The 16,973-nt window shown below is 34.3% G+C and overlaps 5 protein-coding genes and 1 non-coding gene across 6 annotated transcripts; 4 read left to right on the top strand and 2 right to left on the bottom strand.

The window, feature by feature from the left end:
- Positions 1–245: 245 nt before the first annotated feature.
- Positions 246–1,876, bottom strand: LOC131625587 (ATP synthase subunit a, chloroplastic). Its single transcript, XM_058896434.1, has one exon. The coding sequence runs from the start codon at positions 1,698–1,700 to the stop codon at positions 957–959; it is 744 nt and encodes a 247-aa protein (XP_058752417.1). The 5' UTR covers positions 1,701–1,876; the 3' UTR covers positions 246–956.
- A 37-nt stretch (positions 1,877–1,913) lies between these two features.
- Positions 1,914–2,777, bottom strand: LOC131625588 (small ribosomal subunit protein uS2c). Its single transcript, XM_058896435.1, has one exon. The coding sequence runs from the start codon at positions 2,622–2,624 to the stop codon at positions 1,914–1,916; it is 711 nt and encodes a 236-aa protein (XP_058752418.1). The 5' UTR covers positions 2,625–2,777.
- A 1,469-nt stretch (positions 2,778–4,246) lies between these two features.
- On the top strand, positions 4,247–7,235 carry LOC131625591 (large ribosomal subunit protein uL2c). Its single transcript, XM_058896439.1, has 2 exons — positions 4,247–5,640; positions 6,312–7,235. The coding sequence occupies exons 1-2, from the start codon at positions 5,247–5,249 to the stop codon at positions 6,755–6,757; spliced, it is 840 nt and encodes a 279-aa protein (XP_058752422.1). The 5' UTR covers positions 4,247–5,246; the 3' UTR covers positions 6,758–7,235.
- On the top strand, positions 4,307–4,380 carry TRNAM-CAU (transfer RNA methionine (anticodon CAU)). Its single transcript has one exon. It is a non-coding gene; the product is annotated as a tRNA-Met (tRNA).
- On the top strand, positions 7,233–8,915 carry LOC131625589 (small ribosomal subunit protein uS3c-like). Its single transcript, XM_058896436.1, has one exon. The coding sequence runs from the start codon at positions 7,651–7,653 to the stop codon at positions 8,224–8,226; it is 576 nt and encodes a 191-aa protein (XP_058752419.1). The 5' UTR covers positions 7,233–7,650; the 3' UTR covers positions 8,227–8,915.
- Positions 8,916–10,125: 1,210 nt separating this feature from the next.
- Positions 10,126–14,492, top strand: LOC131625594 (uncharacterized). Its single transcript, XM_058896441.1, has 7 exons — positions 10,126–10,428; positions 10,757–10,939; positions 11,572–11,595; positions 11,711–12,878; positions 12,959–13,152; positions 13,213–14,091; positions 14,142–14,492. The coding sequence occupies exons 1-7, from the start codon at positions 10,126–10,128 to the stop codon at positions 14,490–14,492; spliced, it is 3,102 nt and encodes a 1,033-aa protein (XP_058752424.1).
- The last annotated feature ends 2,481 nt before the right edge of the window (positions 14,493–16,973 follow it).

The raw sequence follows: 16,973 nt of genomic DNA, 5'->3' as shown, positions 1-16,973 counted from the left end.
TTGGCAAATAAAAGGGCTAATGCTACAACCAGCCCATAAATAGTTAAAGCTTCCATAAAAGCCAGACTAAGTAATAAAGTACCCCGTATTTTGTCCTCTGCTTCCGGTTGTCTCGCAATCCCTTCTACAGCTTGCCCTGCAGCTGTGCCTTGACCAACTCCAGGTCCAATAGAAGCAAGCCCGACGGCCAACCCAGCAGCGATAACAGAAGCAGCAGCAATCAGTGGATTCATGATAAGTTTCTCCTATTCCAAAGAAAATAAAGAAATAGTGAATAATATAATCAACAAAAAATTTATGACTTAATTATTTCATTCTTCATATTTATCTTTATCTAGTCGAAGTGTAATTCAAAATTTCAAACTGAATAATTTTTCTTGAATTATCCCAATTATTTCGATATTTACTTTTTTCGTTTCTACCCTTGTAGTTTTTTGTGAATACATACAATTTTTGGTCTTATCTTACCTTTCTTTTTCTTTGATTTCATTTTTTTAGTCATTTTTTATATTCAATTCACAATTACAAGAGATGGAACGGCTCTTTTTTTGAATCCCTACCTAAATTTAGAGTAGTAGCAGGACAAATTTAGATAGATAGTCATAGATAACTAATGAATATCTACTATGACATATACATGTGTTTGTTCCATACCGTAAACCAATTAGTTGTATCTTAGATTCAATCGTATTCGAGAATCATTCTTGGAAATCCCCCAGCTGTCTTATAACGATTAGATTCTATATACACCTAGTTTGACCCCCTTAACCTTTTGAATTTAATCTCGATTTTTTTTTTTACAATTCCCTGGTAATCGTTTTCATTTTATTTCTACTTTTTAATTGTTATTAAAACTTTTGAAAATTTATTTGGATTTTTTGATTTATGTTCCTTAAGTAGATTATCGCGAGCCACACATACTTTGTCGCGGGCTAAAATACTATTTTGATAACTAGTCAATGATGCCCTTCCATGGATTCACCTATATACGCCGCAGCTAAAGTAGCGAAAATAAGAGCTTGAATACCGCTTGTAAATAATCCAAGGAACATAACAGGTATAGGAACTACTAAAGGTACTAACGAAACAAGAATAACAACTACTAATTCATCGGCTAATATATTTCCGAAAAGTCGAAAACTAAGCGATAAGGGTTTTGTGAAATCTTCTAAGATGTTAATTGGTAAAAGGATTGGCGTTGGTTGGATGTATTTACCAAAATAGGCCAATCCTTTTTTTGAAATACCCGCATAGAAATAGGCTACTGACGTAAGTAAAGCTAATGCAACAGTAGTATTTATATCATTTGTGGGTGCAGCTAACTCTCCATGAGGTAACTTTATAATTTTCCAAGGCAAAAGGGCCCCTGACCAATTCGAAACAAAAATAAATAGAAACAGAGTTCCAATAAACGGAACCCATGGACCATATTCTTCTCCAATCTGAGTTTTGCTCACGTCTCGAATGAATTCAAGGACATATTCAAAGAAATTCTGACCAGACGTGGGAATAGTTTGCGGATTTCTAACAACGAGAATGGTTGAAATTAATAAGATAGCAATTACAACCCAAGAGGTAATAAGTACTTGAGCATGCACTTGAAAATCCCCTATTTCCCAATAGAAATGTTGACCTACTTCCACAACAGATATATTATAGAATCTGTTTAATGTGTTGATGTAACATAATAGAACATTCATATTGCCCTGCCCTCTAAAATAAAAAAATCTAACTTAAAAGGGAATTATTTTGATTCAACCATTTCCTTATTTTACTTTGATTTTCTATTTTGAATACCTACTAATCACAAAATATTTCTTTTTACACAATTTTGTAATGCTAGAATAACCAATTCCAAAAATCTATGACCGCCCACCTAACCAAATCAAAAAATTGATTTATCTTATTATTAATCAAAAATTTCGTATATAGCTAGAACGACCCTCACAAATTGCAAAAACTAATTTGTTAAGAATGAATCGGATGGAAGCTATAGCATCATCATTAGACGGAATCGAAAGATCTGCAAGATCTGGGTCACAATTTGTATCAATTAAACAAATCGTTGGAATTCCCAAAGTGATACATTCTTGAAGAGCCGTATATTCTTCTTGCTGATCAACGATTATTACAATATCAGGTAATCCTGTCATATATTTTATACCGCCTAGATATGTTTCCAAATGAGATAATTGTCTCTTCAACATAGCGGCATCTCTTTTTGGAAGAGAGTTAAGTTTCCCCGTCTTTTGCTGCGTTCTCAAGTCCCTGAACTTAAGAAGTCTCGTTTCTGTAGTATACCAATTCGTTAACATACCTCCGAGCCATTTTTTATTAACATAATGACATCGAGCTCTTATTGCAGCCCGTGTTACTGAATCGGCTGCTTTTTTTTTGGTACCAACAATTAAAAATTGTTTTCCTTTGCTTGCTGCATAAAAAGACAAATCACAAGCTTCTGATAAAAAACGAGCAGTTTTAGTAAGATTTGTAATATGAATACCTTTACGTTTTGCCGATATAAAAGGTGCCATTCGAGGATTCCATTTCCTAGTATCATGGCCGAAATGAACCCCAGCTTTCATCATCTCTTCAAAAGTTATGTTCCAATATCTTTTTGTCATTTATCCCCACACTTGAAAAAAAAAAGAGAGACCCAGTATCCTGAAATAGCAAGAAATAATTGTTCCGATGGAACGTTCTCTTTTATAGTCGATTGGTCGTTAAGATATAATCAGGCCTTTCATTCTTTTATTTCTATTTCTTATTATACTTTATTACCCCCCTATTCCGGTCATGGAATAGATGAAATAAACCAAAAACTCGATTTTTGTTCAAGAATGAAATATTATTTTGAACTGTGAAAAGTTTATCCTCTGCAACCCCATCACATCCTCCAAAAGGATGAATTGAGACATTCCTTTGTAAATACATTATTATCCTGACGATATTGGCTATTTCTTTCTTTTCCGATTGCCTCGAAAGAACAAAAGAAATATCTTCTTCTTTCTTAAATAATTGAAGATCTCGAGCGGACTTCTCAGTAGGATTCAAATCGAAAGGAACTTTTGACCATCTGCGCGAGAAAAAAGGGCGATCATAGATTTTTTTTTTCTTTTGGACCATACAGGAGCGGAACAATAAACCTATGGATATTGAACGAATCTTTTGAGTCTTCCAATGTGGATCCAATGGAATTCATTTGCATAGGAAGAAGCCCTGTCAAATAAATATTTTTTTTCGATCATCCTTTGATTGTTCATACGATATAGAAGGATCGCTACTACAAAAAGTACTAAATTCTTAATCGTGAAAGATCCATTTCTTGTTAAACCCTTTAAATAGCGTGAAACTAGGATACTCCAAATTCTGGAGTCTAAGACTTTTATCAAACTCTCTTGATGGAAAAAAATGTGAATGACAGATATTGCTGAATTGAATTGCGTCCAGGAATCTAACAAATAGGCACAATTCTTGCTCTCTCTATAAATTTCTCTCAATTCTAAAACCCAATAGTCTATTTTATTATTATTCATACAACCCCCTTAAAATAACAAAATTCAAATATTTTTTTTTATATTCATTTGATTTATATGTTTTTATTTCATTTATATTTTATATATTGATTTCATTTCTATGTATTTCAATTGAAATTACTAAATTTCTCCATTCAAGTCAAATTCCTTCATTTATATTTTATATATTGATTTCATTTCTATGTATTTCAATTGAAATTCCTTCGTTTCTCCATTCAAGTCCAATTCCTTCATTTATATTTTATATATTGATTTCATTTCTATGTATTTCAATTGAAATTACTAAGTTTCTCCATTCAAATCGAATTCCTTCGTTTCTCCATTCATGTCCAATTCCTTCATTTATATTTTATATATTGATTTCATTTCTATGTATTTCAATTGAAATTACTAAGTTTCTCCATTCAAATCGAATTCCTTCGTTTCTCCATTCAAGTCCAATTCCTTCATTTATATTTTATATATTGATTTCATTTCTATGTATTTCAATTGAAATTACTAAGTTTCTCCATTCAAATCGAATTCCTTCGTTTCTCCATTCAAGTCCAATTCCTTCATTTATATTTTATATATTGATTTCATTTCTATGTATTTCAATTGAAATTACTAAGTTTCTCCATTCAAGTCCAATTCCTAAGTTTATCCTTATTTCATTGATCTATTTCTTCATTATTACATTGATCTATTTCTTCATTATTACATTGATCTATCCAAAAGATTCCACTTCAATTGAAATTTGGTTATTCATGAAGTCGGAGGGTTCCCTCGAAGCATCCATGGCTGAATGGTTAAAGCGCCCAACTCATAATTGGCGAAGTCGTAGGTTCAATTCCTACTGGATGCATGCCAATAGAAATCTCCCCCCCCAATAAACTCGATTTTTGTTCAAGAATGAAATATTATTTTGAACTGTCAAAAGTTTATCCTTTGCAGCCCTATCACATCCTCCATCGGATGAAATAGATGAATTGAGACATTCCTTTGTAAATACATGTGTTAAGCATGTGTAAATACATGATTATCTTTACTATCTTGACTATATTCTTTCTTTTCCGATTGCCGCGAAAGAACAAAACAAAGAAACATCTTTCTCTTCTTCTTTTTCAAATAATTTCTAAATAATATCAACTTCAATAATTAAGAATTCATCATTTCTAAATAAAGAATTTCTTTATTTAAAGAATTTCCGATCTGTAGTAGACCTCTTAGCTTAGTAGTATTTGAATCGAGACGAAGTTCTGACCATGTGTCCGAGAAAAAAGATCGATTGGATCCGTATCAATGGAATCTCATCATCCATACATAACAAATTGATGTGGTATATTCAAATTTGAATATATGAACAGTAAAAAAACTAGTATTCTTATTGAGACTAGAACTCATAGGGAAGAAAGAAGAAAATAGATTTATGAATGGAATAAAAAATGCAGTATTTACAAACAAAGGAATTTCGTTATTTGGAAAAAATAAATATACTTTGAAAGTCGAATCAGGATCAACTAGGACAGAAATAAAAAATTGGGTCGAACTCTTCTTTGGTGTCAAGGTAATAGCTATGAATAGTCATCGACTCCAAATAAAGGGTAGAAGAATGCGACCTATTATGGGACATACAATGCAGTACAAACATATGATCATTACGCTTCAACCGGGTTATTCTATTCCACCTCTTAGAACGAAAAAAACTTAAATAAAAATACACTTAATAACATGGCGATCCATTTATCCAAAACTGCTACTAGCCCGAGCACACGCAATGGAGCCGTAAACAGTCAAGTGAAATCCAATTCACGAAACTGTTTGATTTCTGGACAGCATCATTGTGGTAAAGGGCGTAATGCCAGAGGAATAATTACCGCAGGGCATAGAGGGGGAGGTCATAAGCGTCTATACCGTAAAATTGATTTTCGACGCAATGAAAAAGACATCTATGGTAGAATCGTAACTATAGAATACGACCCTAATCGAAAAGCACACATTTGTCTCATACACTATGGGGATGGTGAGAAAAGATATATTTTACACCCCAGAGGGGCTAGAATTGGAGATACCGTTGTTTATGGTACAGAAGTTCCTATAAAAATGGGAAATGCCCTACCTTTGAGTGCGGTTTGAACTATTGATTTACGTAATTGGAAGTAACCAATTAGGTTTATGGCGAAACCTATAAATCGATCACTGATCCAATTCCAATTTGAGTACCTCTACAGGATAGACTTCAACAGAAAACTGAAGAGTAACAGCAGCAAGTGATTGAGTTCGGTAGTTCCTAATAGAAAATTATTGACCCTAGAGATATAGTAATATGGAGAAGACAAAATTGTTTAAAGCACCGACAGAACACGAAGCGCTCCTTGTTTCAAATAATGGGAAGACACGGATTATTCAGATTTCATTTGATGGTCAAAGGCAAATTGAAAGCTAAGCAGTGGTAATTCTAAGGATTCCCCCGGAAAAAAAAATAGAAATGTCTCCTACGTTACCCGTACTATGTGTAAGTAGCAACGTAATTTCATAGAGTCATTCGGTCTGAATGCTACATGAAGAACATAAGCCAGATGAAGGAACAGAAAGACCTAGGATGTAGAAGATTTGGATTCGTATATTCTATATCCACTCATGTGGTATGGTACTTCGTTATGTCATATAGAATATACGAAATAAACGATATATAAGATGCATCTGTATAGATATTATAATCTACATCCAGAAAGCCGTATGCTTTGGAAGAAGCTTGTACAGTTTGGGAAGGGGTTTTGATTGATCAAAAAGAAGAATCTACTTCAACCGATATGCCCTTAGGCACGGCCATACATAACATAGAAATAACACTTGGAAAGGGTGGACAATTAGCTAGAGCAGCGGGTGCTGTAGCGAAACTTATTGCAAAAGAGGGTAAATCAGCAACATTAAAATTACCTTCTGGAGAGGTCCGTTTGATATCAAAAAACTGCTCAGCAACAGTCGGACAAGTGGGGAATGTTGGGGTAAACCAGAAAAGTTTGGGCAGAGCCGGAGCTAAACGTTGGCGAGGCAGGCGGCCTGTAGTAAGAGGGGTAGTTATGAACCCTGTAGATCATCCACATGGGGGTGGTGAAGGGAGGGCCCCAATTGGTAGAAAAAAACCCTCAACTCCTTGGGGTTATCCTGCACTTGGAAGAAGAACTAGAAAAAGGAATAAATATAGTGATAATTTGATTCTTCGTCGCCGTAGTAAATAGTGGAGAGTAGATAAAATAGAATTTGTTTCTTCGTCTTTACAAAAGAAAAGACCGATTTACTATGACATTATATGATTTTCTTTTTTTAGAGATTCTAGATTTTAAAATATAAAATAGAAGAGAAGAGAAAAAATTAAAATATAAAATAGAAGAGAAAAAATTATCTTTTTTAGAAATTGGAGGAATTATAAACTATGCCACGTTCACGAAAAAAAAATCCTTATGTAGCGTACCATTTAGTAAGAAAAATAGATCAGCTTAACACAAAAGGAGAAAAAGAAATAATAAAAACTTGGTCCAGAACATCTACCATTATACCTATAATGATTGGGCATACCATTGCTCTCCATAATGGAAAAGAGCATATACCTATTTATATAACAGATCGTATGATAGGCCATAAATTGGGCGAATTTGCACCTACTCTAAACTTCCGAGGCTTTGGGAAAAATGATAATAGATCTCGTCGTTAACATTCATTTGAACGTAAATTTAGTAATAGTCATTAATAAATTAAATATGAATTAAATATTCAAATATTATAAATTACTCAAAAAGAATTGTATTATTCTGCAATCAAAAAAACGCATTTCATTTTTTCGTGAAAATAGAAGCAATACAGAGAAATATAACCCTTTGTTCAAAAAATATTTGTGTCTATTCACAACACAAAGCGCGTGAATGGTAATTAATAATAGTCCAAAATTGAAAGGGTTTTGATAATAGAACTTATGCTTTATGGAGTTGGGCATCTTATTCCATTTTTTTTTTGAATTGCTTTAGTCTGGAGCAGAAAAAGATATATAAAGATATTTGAATATAAAAAAAGAAAAGATATAGATAAAAAAGTAGACAAATAAGACGTATCATTTTATATAGAGTAGTGAGGGATTATGGGACAAAAAATACATCCGCTTGGTTTCAGACTTGGTACAACTCAAAGTCATGATTCTATTTGGTTTGCACAACCAAGAATTTATTCCGAGAATCTAAAAGAAGATAAAATAATACGAGATTGTATCAAGAATTATATACAAAAAACGATAAGACTATCCCCCGGTGTTGATTTCGAGGGAATTGGACGAATAAAGATTAAAAAAACAATCGATTGGATTCACGTAATAATCTATATCGGACTTCCAAACTTAGGAATAGAGGAGAAGTCTTTAATAGAGGATAAAATTGAAGAATTAAAAACAAATGTGCAAAAAAAAATTAATTGTGTGAACCGAGAAATCAAAATAGGAATTACAAGAATTCCAAATGTTTATAGAGACCCTAATATTCTTGCAGAATTTATAGCCGGACAATTAAAGAATAGAATTTCGTTTCGTAAAGCAATGAAACAAGCTATTGAATTAGCTGAAGAGGCAGATACAAAAGGAGTTCAAATACAAATTGCGGGACGTATCGACGGAAAAGAAATTGCACGTGTCGAATGGATCAGAGAAGGTAGGGTTCCTCTATAAACCATTCGAGCTAAAATTGATTATTGTTCCTATCCAGTTCGAACTATTTATGGGGTATTAGGAATCAAAGTTTGGATATTTCTAAACAACGACTAATAAACTTTTCTTTATAACGTTCCATCTTTTGATAAAACAAAAAATGACGAATTCTTACTACATTCTGATTCTGAAAGAATAAATGAAACATTTTATAAGATTGAATCAAAAAAAAAATTAATAAATCATTTTATAAATAAGGAGTTGCTATGCTTAGTGTGTGACTCGTTGGTTTTTTTTAGAGTAGTTAAATTTCTACAAAAATTCGTAGAATTCATTACTAAAGAATAAATAACCTACTCATCGCTTCCCATTATCTAGATATAAGGAACCGCCAAAAATCGAAAATCAAAATAAGGATCGATGCGGTGCTTTAATTATAGCAACTGAAATAAAAAAAATCAGATTATTAGTTGTAAAGCAATAAGAATATACAGATAAATGAAGGGGTGAAAGAAAGATAGAAAAAGGATATCAATGATATAGAATTCTACTATGTAAAGGTCTATGGGTCATCTCATAAAAAGTAGTGTAATAAAGCATCAATATTCAAAATTGATAGAATAAATGAATCAAGAGCCACGAATCAAGAAAACTGAGAAGGTTGATTCAACAAAAAAGAATAAAATAAGATTCAAATTTCAAAAAAAAAATGAATATTATTAAAAGAGGCTCCATTGTAGAATTTAGACCTAACCATAAATTGAAAAGCGATGGGAACGACGGAACCTGTGAATACAAAAGATTATATGAAAATTAGAAATCTTACTGATTCATTAGATGGGATGGCGGAAGGAACTAAGAATTCATTGTTTTTTCAGGAGTTGTGGACTAACCCAACATTACATCTTGAATTTATAATGAGAGAGAAAATATTCGCCCGCGAAAATGTGTATTTTTTTTTTTGAATTTAGAAAATTTTCCCAATCCAATATGATAATAATAAAAAAAGACAAATACGGATTCGTTAGAACCTTATATTCAAAAATATTAGCTAGTTAGATCCGGATAGCAAAAATGGTCTATAAAAATACATATTTCCTTATATATCAAAGCAAGATTAAAAAAATTATAATAGATCGATAGATTCTATTTAATGTCAAAAAATCCCGCGATTATATTCTATTTCATTTTATTAAACATATGTATCTTATTGTATTCATTATTATTATTTTATCGGTTCAATAGTTTTCAATCTATTTATTCGCGAGGAGCCGTATGAGGTGAAACTCTCATGTACGGTTCTGTAATAGAGATGGAATTGAGAAATAACCATCAACTATAACCCAAAAAGAACGAGATTCCGTAAACATCATAGAGGAAGAATGAAAGGAAAAGCCTCTCGCGGTAATAAAATTTGCTTCGGAAAATATGCTCTTCAGGCACTTGAGCCCGCTTGGATCACATCTAGACAACTAGAAGCGGGTCGACGGGCAATGTCATGAAATGTTCGCCGGGGTGGACAAATATGGGTACGCATATTTCCAGACAAACCTGTTACAGTAAGACCTACCGAAACGCGTATGGGTTCGGGAAAAGGATCGCCCGAATATTGGGTAGCTGTCGTTAAACCCGGCAAAATACTTTATGAAATGGGAGGGGTCCCAGAAAAGATCGCTAGAAAGGCAATTTCAATAGCGGCATCCAAAATGCCTATACGAACTCAATTCATTCTTTCCAAATAATCATTAGAACGAAAGAGGTCTTTAGTATGAAAAAAGGCAATTCTCCGTTTCTTTTTTTTCTTTTGAACACAGAATATTTTTTTTACTTCAACTTTTTGACTGAAAGATAAGAAAAAAGGATATGATTCAACCTCAAACCTATTTAAATGTAGCCGATAATAGCGGAGCGCGCGAATTGATGTGTATTCGAATCATAGGAGCTAGTAATCGACGGTATGGTTATATTGGTGACATTGTTGTTGCTGTAATCAAAAAAGCAGTGCCAAATTCATCTGTAGAAAGATCTCAAGTCATCAGAGCTGTAATTGTACGTACTTGTAAAGAACTAAAACGTCGTAATGGTATAATAATAAAGTATGATGATAATGCGGCGGTTCTCATTGATAAAGAAGGAAATCCAAAAGGAACTCGAATTTTTTCCGCAATAGCCCGAGAATTGAGACAGTTCAATTTCACTAAAATAGTTTCATTAGCACCCGAGGTATTATAATAATAAGAGATCATGATAGAACTATATTATTTATGACTTGAATGAATAGGAAGGAAATATATTAGAAGACGAATAAAATCTATATTCGATATTCAATTCAATATCTTCAAAATAAAATTTCGAATTCTATTTGTATAAAAACATAGAATTCGAATTCCATATAAGATTCTTTCTATAGTTTCGAATAGGTCATTCGTTCATTTTCTTTCTATCTTTTTTTTAGTTTTAGAATATTCTATATTTAGATTCTCCTAATTACAATCAAATTTTCTATACATATAGAGTAGTCTTCTATTCTCATATTTTCTATTCAATATAGATAGAGATTTTATTGAATCAAAAAATCAAAAAACGGGAGCACGTTGATTATATCGAAAGTAAGGAGAAAAAATCGATTGTGGGTAAAGATACTATCGCTGATATACTAACCTTGATACGCAATGCTGACATGAATAGAAAAAGAACTGTTAAAATACCACTTACTAATACCACCGAAAACATTGTAAAAATTCTTTTACGAGAGGGTTTTGTTGAAAACGTCAGAAAACATCGAGAAAGCAACAAATACTTTTTAGTTTTAACTCTACGCTATAGAAGAAATAGGAAAGGATCATATAAAACTTTTTTAAATTTAAAAAGGATAAGTACACCTGGTCTACGAATCTATTCTCACTATCAAAAAATTCCGAAAGTTTTAGGAGGGATGGGGATTGTAATTCTTTCTACTTCTAGGGGTATAATGACGGATCGAGAGGCTCGATTAGAAAGAATCGGGGGAGAAGTTTTATGTTATATATGGTAATTTTGCCGATATCTCAATTATATGAAAAACTTAGAGACAACATTCTTGTGAATGGAGTAGAGAAAGAACATATTGCTAATATTATCTTATTCATGATACATTAGTGAATATGTGAAGAGGTTTTAACTAGAAGAGAAATGAAAATGAATGAAGATTCAATTAATCAACAACTTCTGAGGGTATGTTGCAAGTTGCTTTAGAGAATTCAAATAAGATTGATTCTAGGCTCTGTTTCCAAAAATACTTACTGCATACGACCAGTAAAGGAAAAAATGGAAGTATAGCTGACTCTATTCGATTAGACTGTTTTCTAACTTCAACATATTTTTTAGGAGGAACAATTGAAAGTTAAAAATGTAAGGAAACCCTATTTTCTTCCAATATATAAATTTGGTATTAAATTTAAATTGAAGGAGTTAAAAATATGAAAGTGGCGGCCTCTGTTCGTAATATAAATTTTTGCTCTGCTAGGGTTTGATGACCAAACCACGAAGGGGTGTCGGCCGGCCGAAAAAATTGGCGGTGGCGCTCCAACGCACGGCAGAAAGAACCATCGTGACTCAAGCAACCATAGAACTAGCTCCCGCGAGCTCAGAGACCTCTTTGAAGATACCAGAGAAGACTGAAGAACCCTCTCCAAAAGAAGATGACCCTCCTTCAACGGAGACGATTCCAACGAACCCTAAACCTTGGGTGGAGATCATCCAAGGTAATCGAGATGTGTCCAGGGGAATGGCTGTGGATTTCATAGCACCTAACATTGTCAATGGAGAAATTGAAATTGCAATTGAGGAAGATGATGTTGCTCAGGAAATTGAATATTGGGAAAATGCAATAATCCTTTTTGCGCTGGGTGAAATACTTTCGATGCACGCCGTGAAGAAGTTTATGGAGAAGACTTGGAATTTTGTTGGCCTACCCGAGTTGTACTACAACGATGCTGGCTACTTCATTGTTCGATTTAGGAATTATGAAGATATGGAGAAAGTCATGGCTCAGGGACCTTACTTTATCTACGGTAAACCTCTTTTCCTTAAACATTGGTCTGAAAATTTTGAGATTAAAGAGGATTTACTTCGCATTCTGCCATTATGGATTACTCTGCCCAACCTTCCACTATACCTTTGGGGGAAACGTAGTATCTCCAAAATTACTAGTGCTATAGGCAAGCCAATTACCACTGATGAATGCACCGCTAAGAAGCTACGTATTTCGTATGCTAGGGTGTTAGTAGAAGTTGATATTACACAGAAATTGAGAGATTCTATAACCATTAAGGACCATACTGGTAAGATGATTGAACAACAGATTGTGTACGAATGGAAGCCGAGTTATTGTCACTCCTGCCTTAAGATAGGGCATGACTGTGCAACACAAAAAACTGGGAAGCAGAAAAAAGTGTGGCAACCGAAACCACCTGTGCAAGAAAAGAAGGAGGAAGATGTGCCAATGCCTATTATTCCTGAAAAAGAACCAAACCCTACAGAAAAGACTGACTGGAAGTTGGTGACTTCTAAGGGGGACAGAGGAAAAAGACCAATAAACAGCACTCCTACACAGCTACAGATATGGGAATTCCAAAATCCCTTTACTCCCTTAAGGACTGGAGAAAATCCTGCAGGGGAGCATAGTGGAGGATGTTAGTCACATGGAATGTTAGGGGCATTAATAAAAAAGCTCGACATAGGGAGGTCAGCTCCTACCTCTCTGAGTTTAAAGTGCCTATAATTGCATTGCTTGAGACGAGGGTCAAGAAGCATAATGCAGAGGGAATAAGAAAGCAGTTGGGAGCTAAATGGCAATTCGTGGATAATTATGCCCATCATGATAATGGAAGAATTTGGCTCATGTGGATGGATAATTTGGTCAGTGTGAATGTCCTTCAGATGGGTGATCAATACATTCATGCCGAGGTAAGTAGTTTAGATCAGAAAACTAAATACACTACTACTATTGTGTATGCCTTTAACCAGCTTGAAAAGAGGAAAATCCTGTGGAACACTATTGAGAATTTGGGCACCAACCTGCACACCCCTTGGATTGTCATGGGGGACTTCAATAATGTCATCAATAGCCAAGGTAGAATTGGAGGCAACCTGATTACAACTGCAGAATATAAGGATTTGACTGACATGATGCAAAGGGTTGGACTGTTTGAAACAAAAACTAGGGGCAATCACTACACTTGGTCAAATAAGCATAGCATTGGTTTGATTTACTCTAGAATTGACCATTTGATTGGCAATGCGGAATGGTTCCTACAGTTTAATGAAACCTTGGTGGAGGTCCTCCTTCCTCACATATCTGACCATGCTCCTTTAAGGATTAGGCTAGAGCAGCATATACCTCAGAGGAAATATCATTTCAAATTCCTTAACTGTATTACTAGGGACCCATCTTATGCGCAGGTGATTCAGGATGGATGGCAGTACTCTGTTAGAGGCACTGCAATGTACAGGTTGTGGAGTAAACTGAAATATTTGCAGCATACTCTTAAGCCTCTTACTAGAAAAACCACTGACATTCAAATGCAAATTCAGCAAGAAAGGCATGACCTCACACAAGCACAAGAGCAGCTGAACCAAAATTTGTTTGATGAAACTCTAAGAGGCCAGGTTAAGAGTTGTTATGAGAAGGTGCTTCATTTAAATCAGGTTGAGGAAGAGATGCTGATGCAGAAATCTAAAGTCACATGGCTGAAACTTGGAGACAGTAATAACTCATATTTTCATGCAGCAGTCAAGGAAAAGAACAAGCAGAAGGGAATCTATACTTTACATGCTTTGGATGGGAGGATTCTCACTGCTCAGGATCAAATTGAAGATGAAATTCTGGAGTTTTATAAGCAATTGGTTGGCACAAATTCTGAGAATTTAAAGAGTATTGACCTTAATGCTATTAGAAAGGAAAAATTCTATCTAGAGACCAGGCTCAGAAGCTCATTGCCCCTATTGAGGACAAGGAAATTTGGGAGGCATTGATGAGTATTGGCAATAATAAGGCACCAGGAGTGGATGGCTTTAATGCTTACTTCTTCAAAACCTCTTGGAATACTATTGGGAAAGATGTGAAAGAGGCAATTCAGGAATTTTTCAATGAGAACAAGTTATACAGAGCTGCCAATTGTTCTTTGGTGACTCTTATCCCTAAATCTTCAGAGGCAAAGACTGTTAGGGATATGCGACCTATACAAGATCATTTCAAAAATCATCACCACAAGATTGGGCAGAGTGATCTCAGATGTTATAGATGACAGCCAATCCGCATTGTTCCAGGAAAAGTCATTCATGATAACATAATGCTTGCTCAGGAATTGGTAAGAGGGTATGATAGAAAGCACATATCCCCTCGATGCATGATACAAATGGACATTCAAAAAGCCTACGATACTGTGGAATGGCCTGCCCTACATCAGATTCTCAAGGAGCTTGGATTCCCTCATAAGTTTATAGACTGGATTATGTGCTGTGTGACAACTGTTTCTTATAGATATGTGGTTAATGGTGCTCATTCTAGAATCCTGCCAGCCAAGAGAGGACTAAGACAAGGGGATCCTATGTCACCCCTTCTCTTTGTCATGATCATGGAGTATCTCCATAGGGTGCTACAAACTCTTAATACTGAGCCTCATTTTAAATACCATCCTAAATGCCAGAAACTTAAGATTACTAACCTCTGTTTTGCTGATGACTTATTATTATTTAGCAGGGGTGATGTGGCTTCTGTACATTTGATGATGAACAAGTTTAAAGAATTCTCTGCTGTGACGGGTCTTCATGCTAGCCCACACAAATGCAAAGTGTACTTTGGTGGAGGGAAGGAGGAGGATCATGAGAAGATTCAACAGGAAACTAACTACAGTAGAGGTACTTTACCATTTAAATATCTGGGAGTACCTTTAGCGAGTAGGAAACTAAGTATAAACATGTGCCAACCCCTTATCGACAAGATGCTGAATAGAATCAACCATTGGAGTACTAGACTTCTATCATATGCTGGCCGCTTACAATTAATAAGAAGTGTAGTGTTCTCAATAGCTAATTTCTGGATGCAAATATTCCCCCTTCCCAAAAAAGTGATTACATACATTGAAGGTCTCTGTCGAAGATTTCTATGGACTGGTAAAGATGCTGCATCTAGGAAAGCTCCCATATCTTGGGATCATACTTGTGACTCTATTGCTGCTGGTGGCATGAACATTATATCACTGGCAGAGTGGAACCGTGCCACAATTGGTAAAATGCTGTGGAATGTCTGTGCGAAGAAGGATAAGTTGTGGATTAAATGGATACACCTATACTATATCAAGAGGAATCCTGTGACTGCATACACCCCGAATGCTGCTAGCTCTTGGATTTTGAAAGCAATTTTCAAATACATAGAGGTTTTGATGCAGTCTGGTACATGGCAGACATTTCATTTAACTGGGAACTATCTAACTAACAAAGTGTTTCAAATGTTTCGAGGAGATAGACCCAGCGTGCCATGGAGTCAACTTATGTATTCAAACAGGGCAAGACCGAGGGCTGCTTTTACTTTGTGGATGGCTTGTCAAAATCGCTTACCTACAAAGGATAGATTGATTCGGTTTGGGACACCAAATGATGGGAAATGTGTGTACTGTGACCAGCTGGAAAACATAGGGCATTTGTTCTTTGAATGTCAGTGGACAAAAAATGTTTGGATTCAGCTCCTAACCTGGATGAAGGTGGGACATACTCCGAGGGTTTGGCATGAGGAACTCAAGTGGATTTGTGAGCAGACAAAAGGGAAAAGTGGGCGTGCTCGTCTCTTGAAGCTGGCAGCTACAGAGATGATTTATGCTACTTGGCAAAACCGTAACAAGATCATATTCAAGGCTGGAAGAAAGGAAGACCTTAAGAGCAAGGATATCATGGAAACCATCATCTATCGGGCGGAATTAGACTATAAACTGTTAACCTATTGCAATAAGTTATAATTATCTTATGTTTTAGGTTCTGTTTTGACTTTGTTATGTAGAAGCCTGGATGTATAATCGGCTGATGTGCTCACCATGTTTTTGGAATAAAATTCTTCATTTACTCAAAAAAAAAAAATCAAATATGATAGTGATATATTGATGTTTTTTAAGAAAAATAAGAGATGATTATTGATGCGCTGTTTTTGCAAAGCACAAACATTCGCCACCGAATAGTTTGTAAATAAAGAAGATATTTGGAAGAACACTTGAAATGTCCAACTAATTCAAGAGATCATACCACACATAACCAACCGAAGCACAATGAAAAATTAAGTGTTGAGGAAAGCTTTCATTTTTCATGCACCCTTCTAAACATAATAGATATTTTGAAGTGAAAACAGCTTTAAAAAAATGAATTTTTATTTTGCATTTTAGAAGAAAAAAATTACAAAAACTGTTTTTTAAAATATTATAAATTTTTTAATATTCGTTTTTTATAAAATGAAATACTAATTTTAGCATTCTATAATATAAACATACATTATTGAAGACCAAAATTATTCAAAATAACAATTTTTTTTTAAAAGTTATATTTTAAAAATGATTTTCATAAAAATCTATTTGAAATAGCTTTAAAAATAAGTATTTTTTTATAATTTTGATGTCCAAAAAAATTTCAATAAAATGATGAAATACCTAAAATAACATTTTAATAATAACTATTAAAACCAGATTTTCATTTGAAGCTTTTATGAAAAGTTTCTTTGTAAATTTTTTTTACACAAAATTATG

The sequence above is a fragment of the Vicia villosa genome, unplaced genomic scaffold (assembly GCF_029867415.1).
Source record: "Vicia villosa cultivar HV-30 ecotype Madison, WI unplaced genomic scaffold, Vvil1.0 ctg.000227F_1_1, whole genome shotgun sequence".
In the NCBI taxonomy this organism is placed as follows: domain Eukaryota; kingdom Viridiplantae; phylum Streptophyta; class Magnoliopsida; order Fabales; family Fabaceae; genus Vicia; species Vicia villosa.
This window is presented reverse-complemented; position numbering and strand designations above follow the sequence as displayed.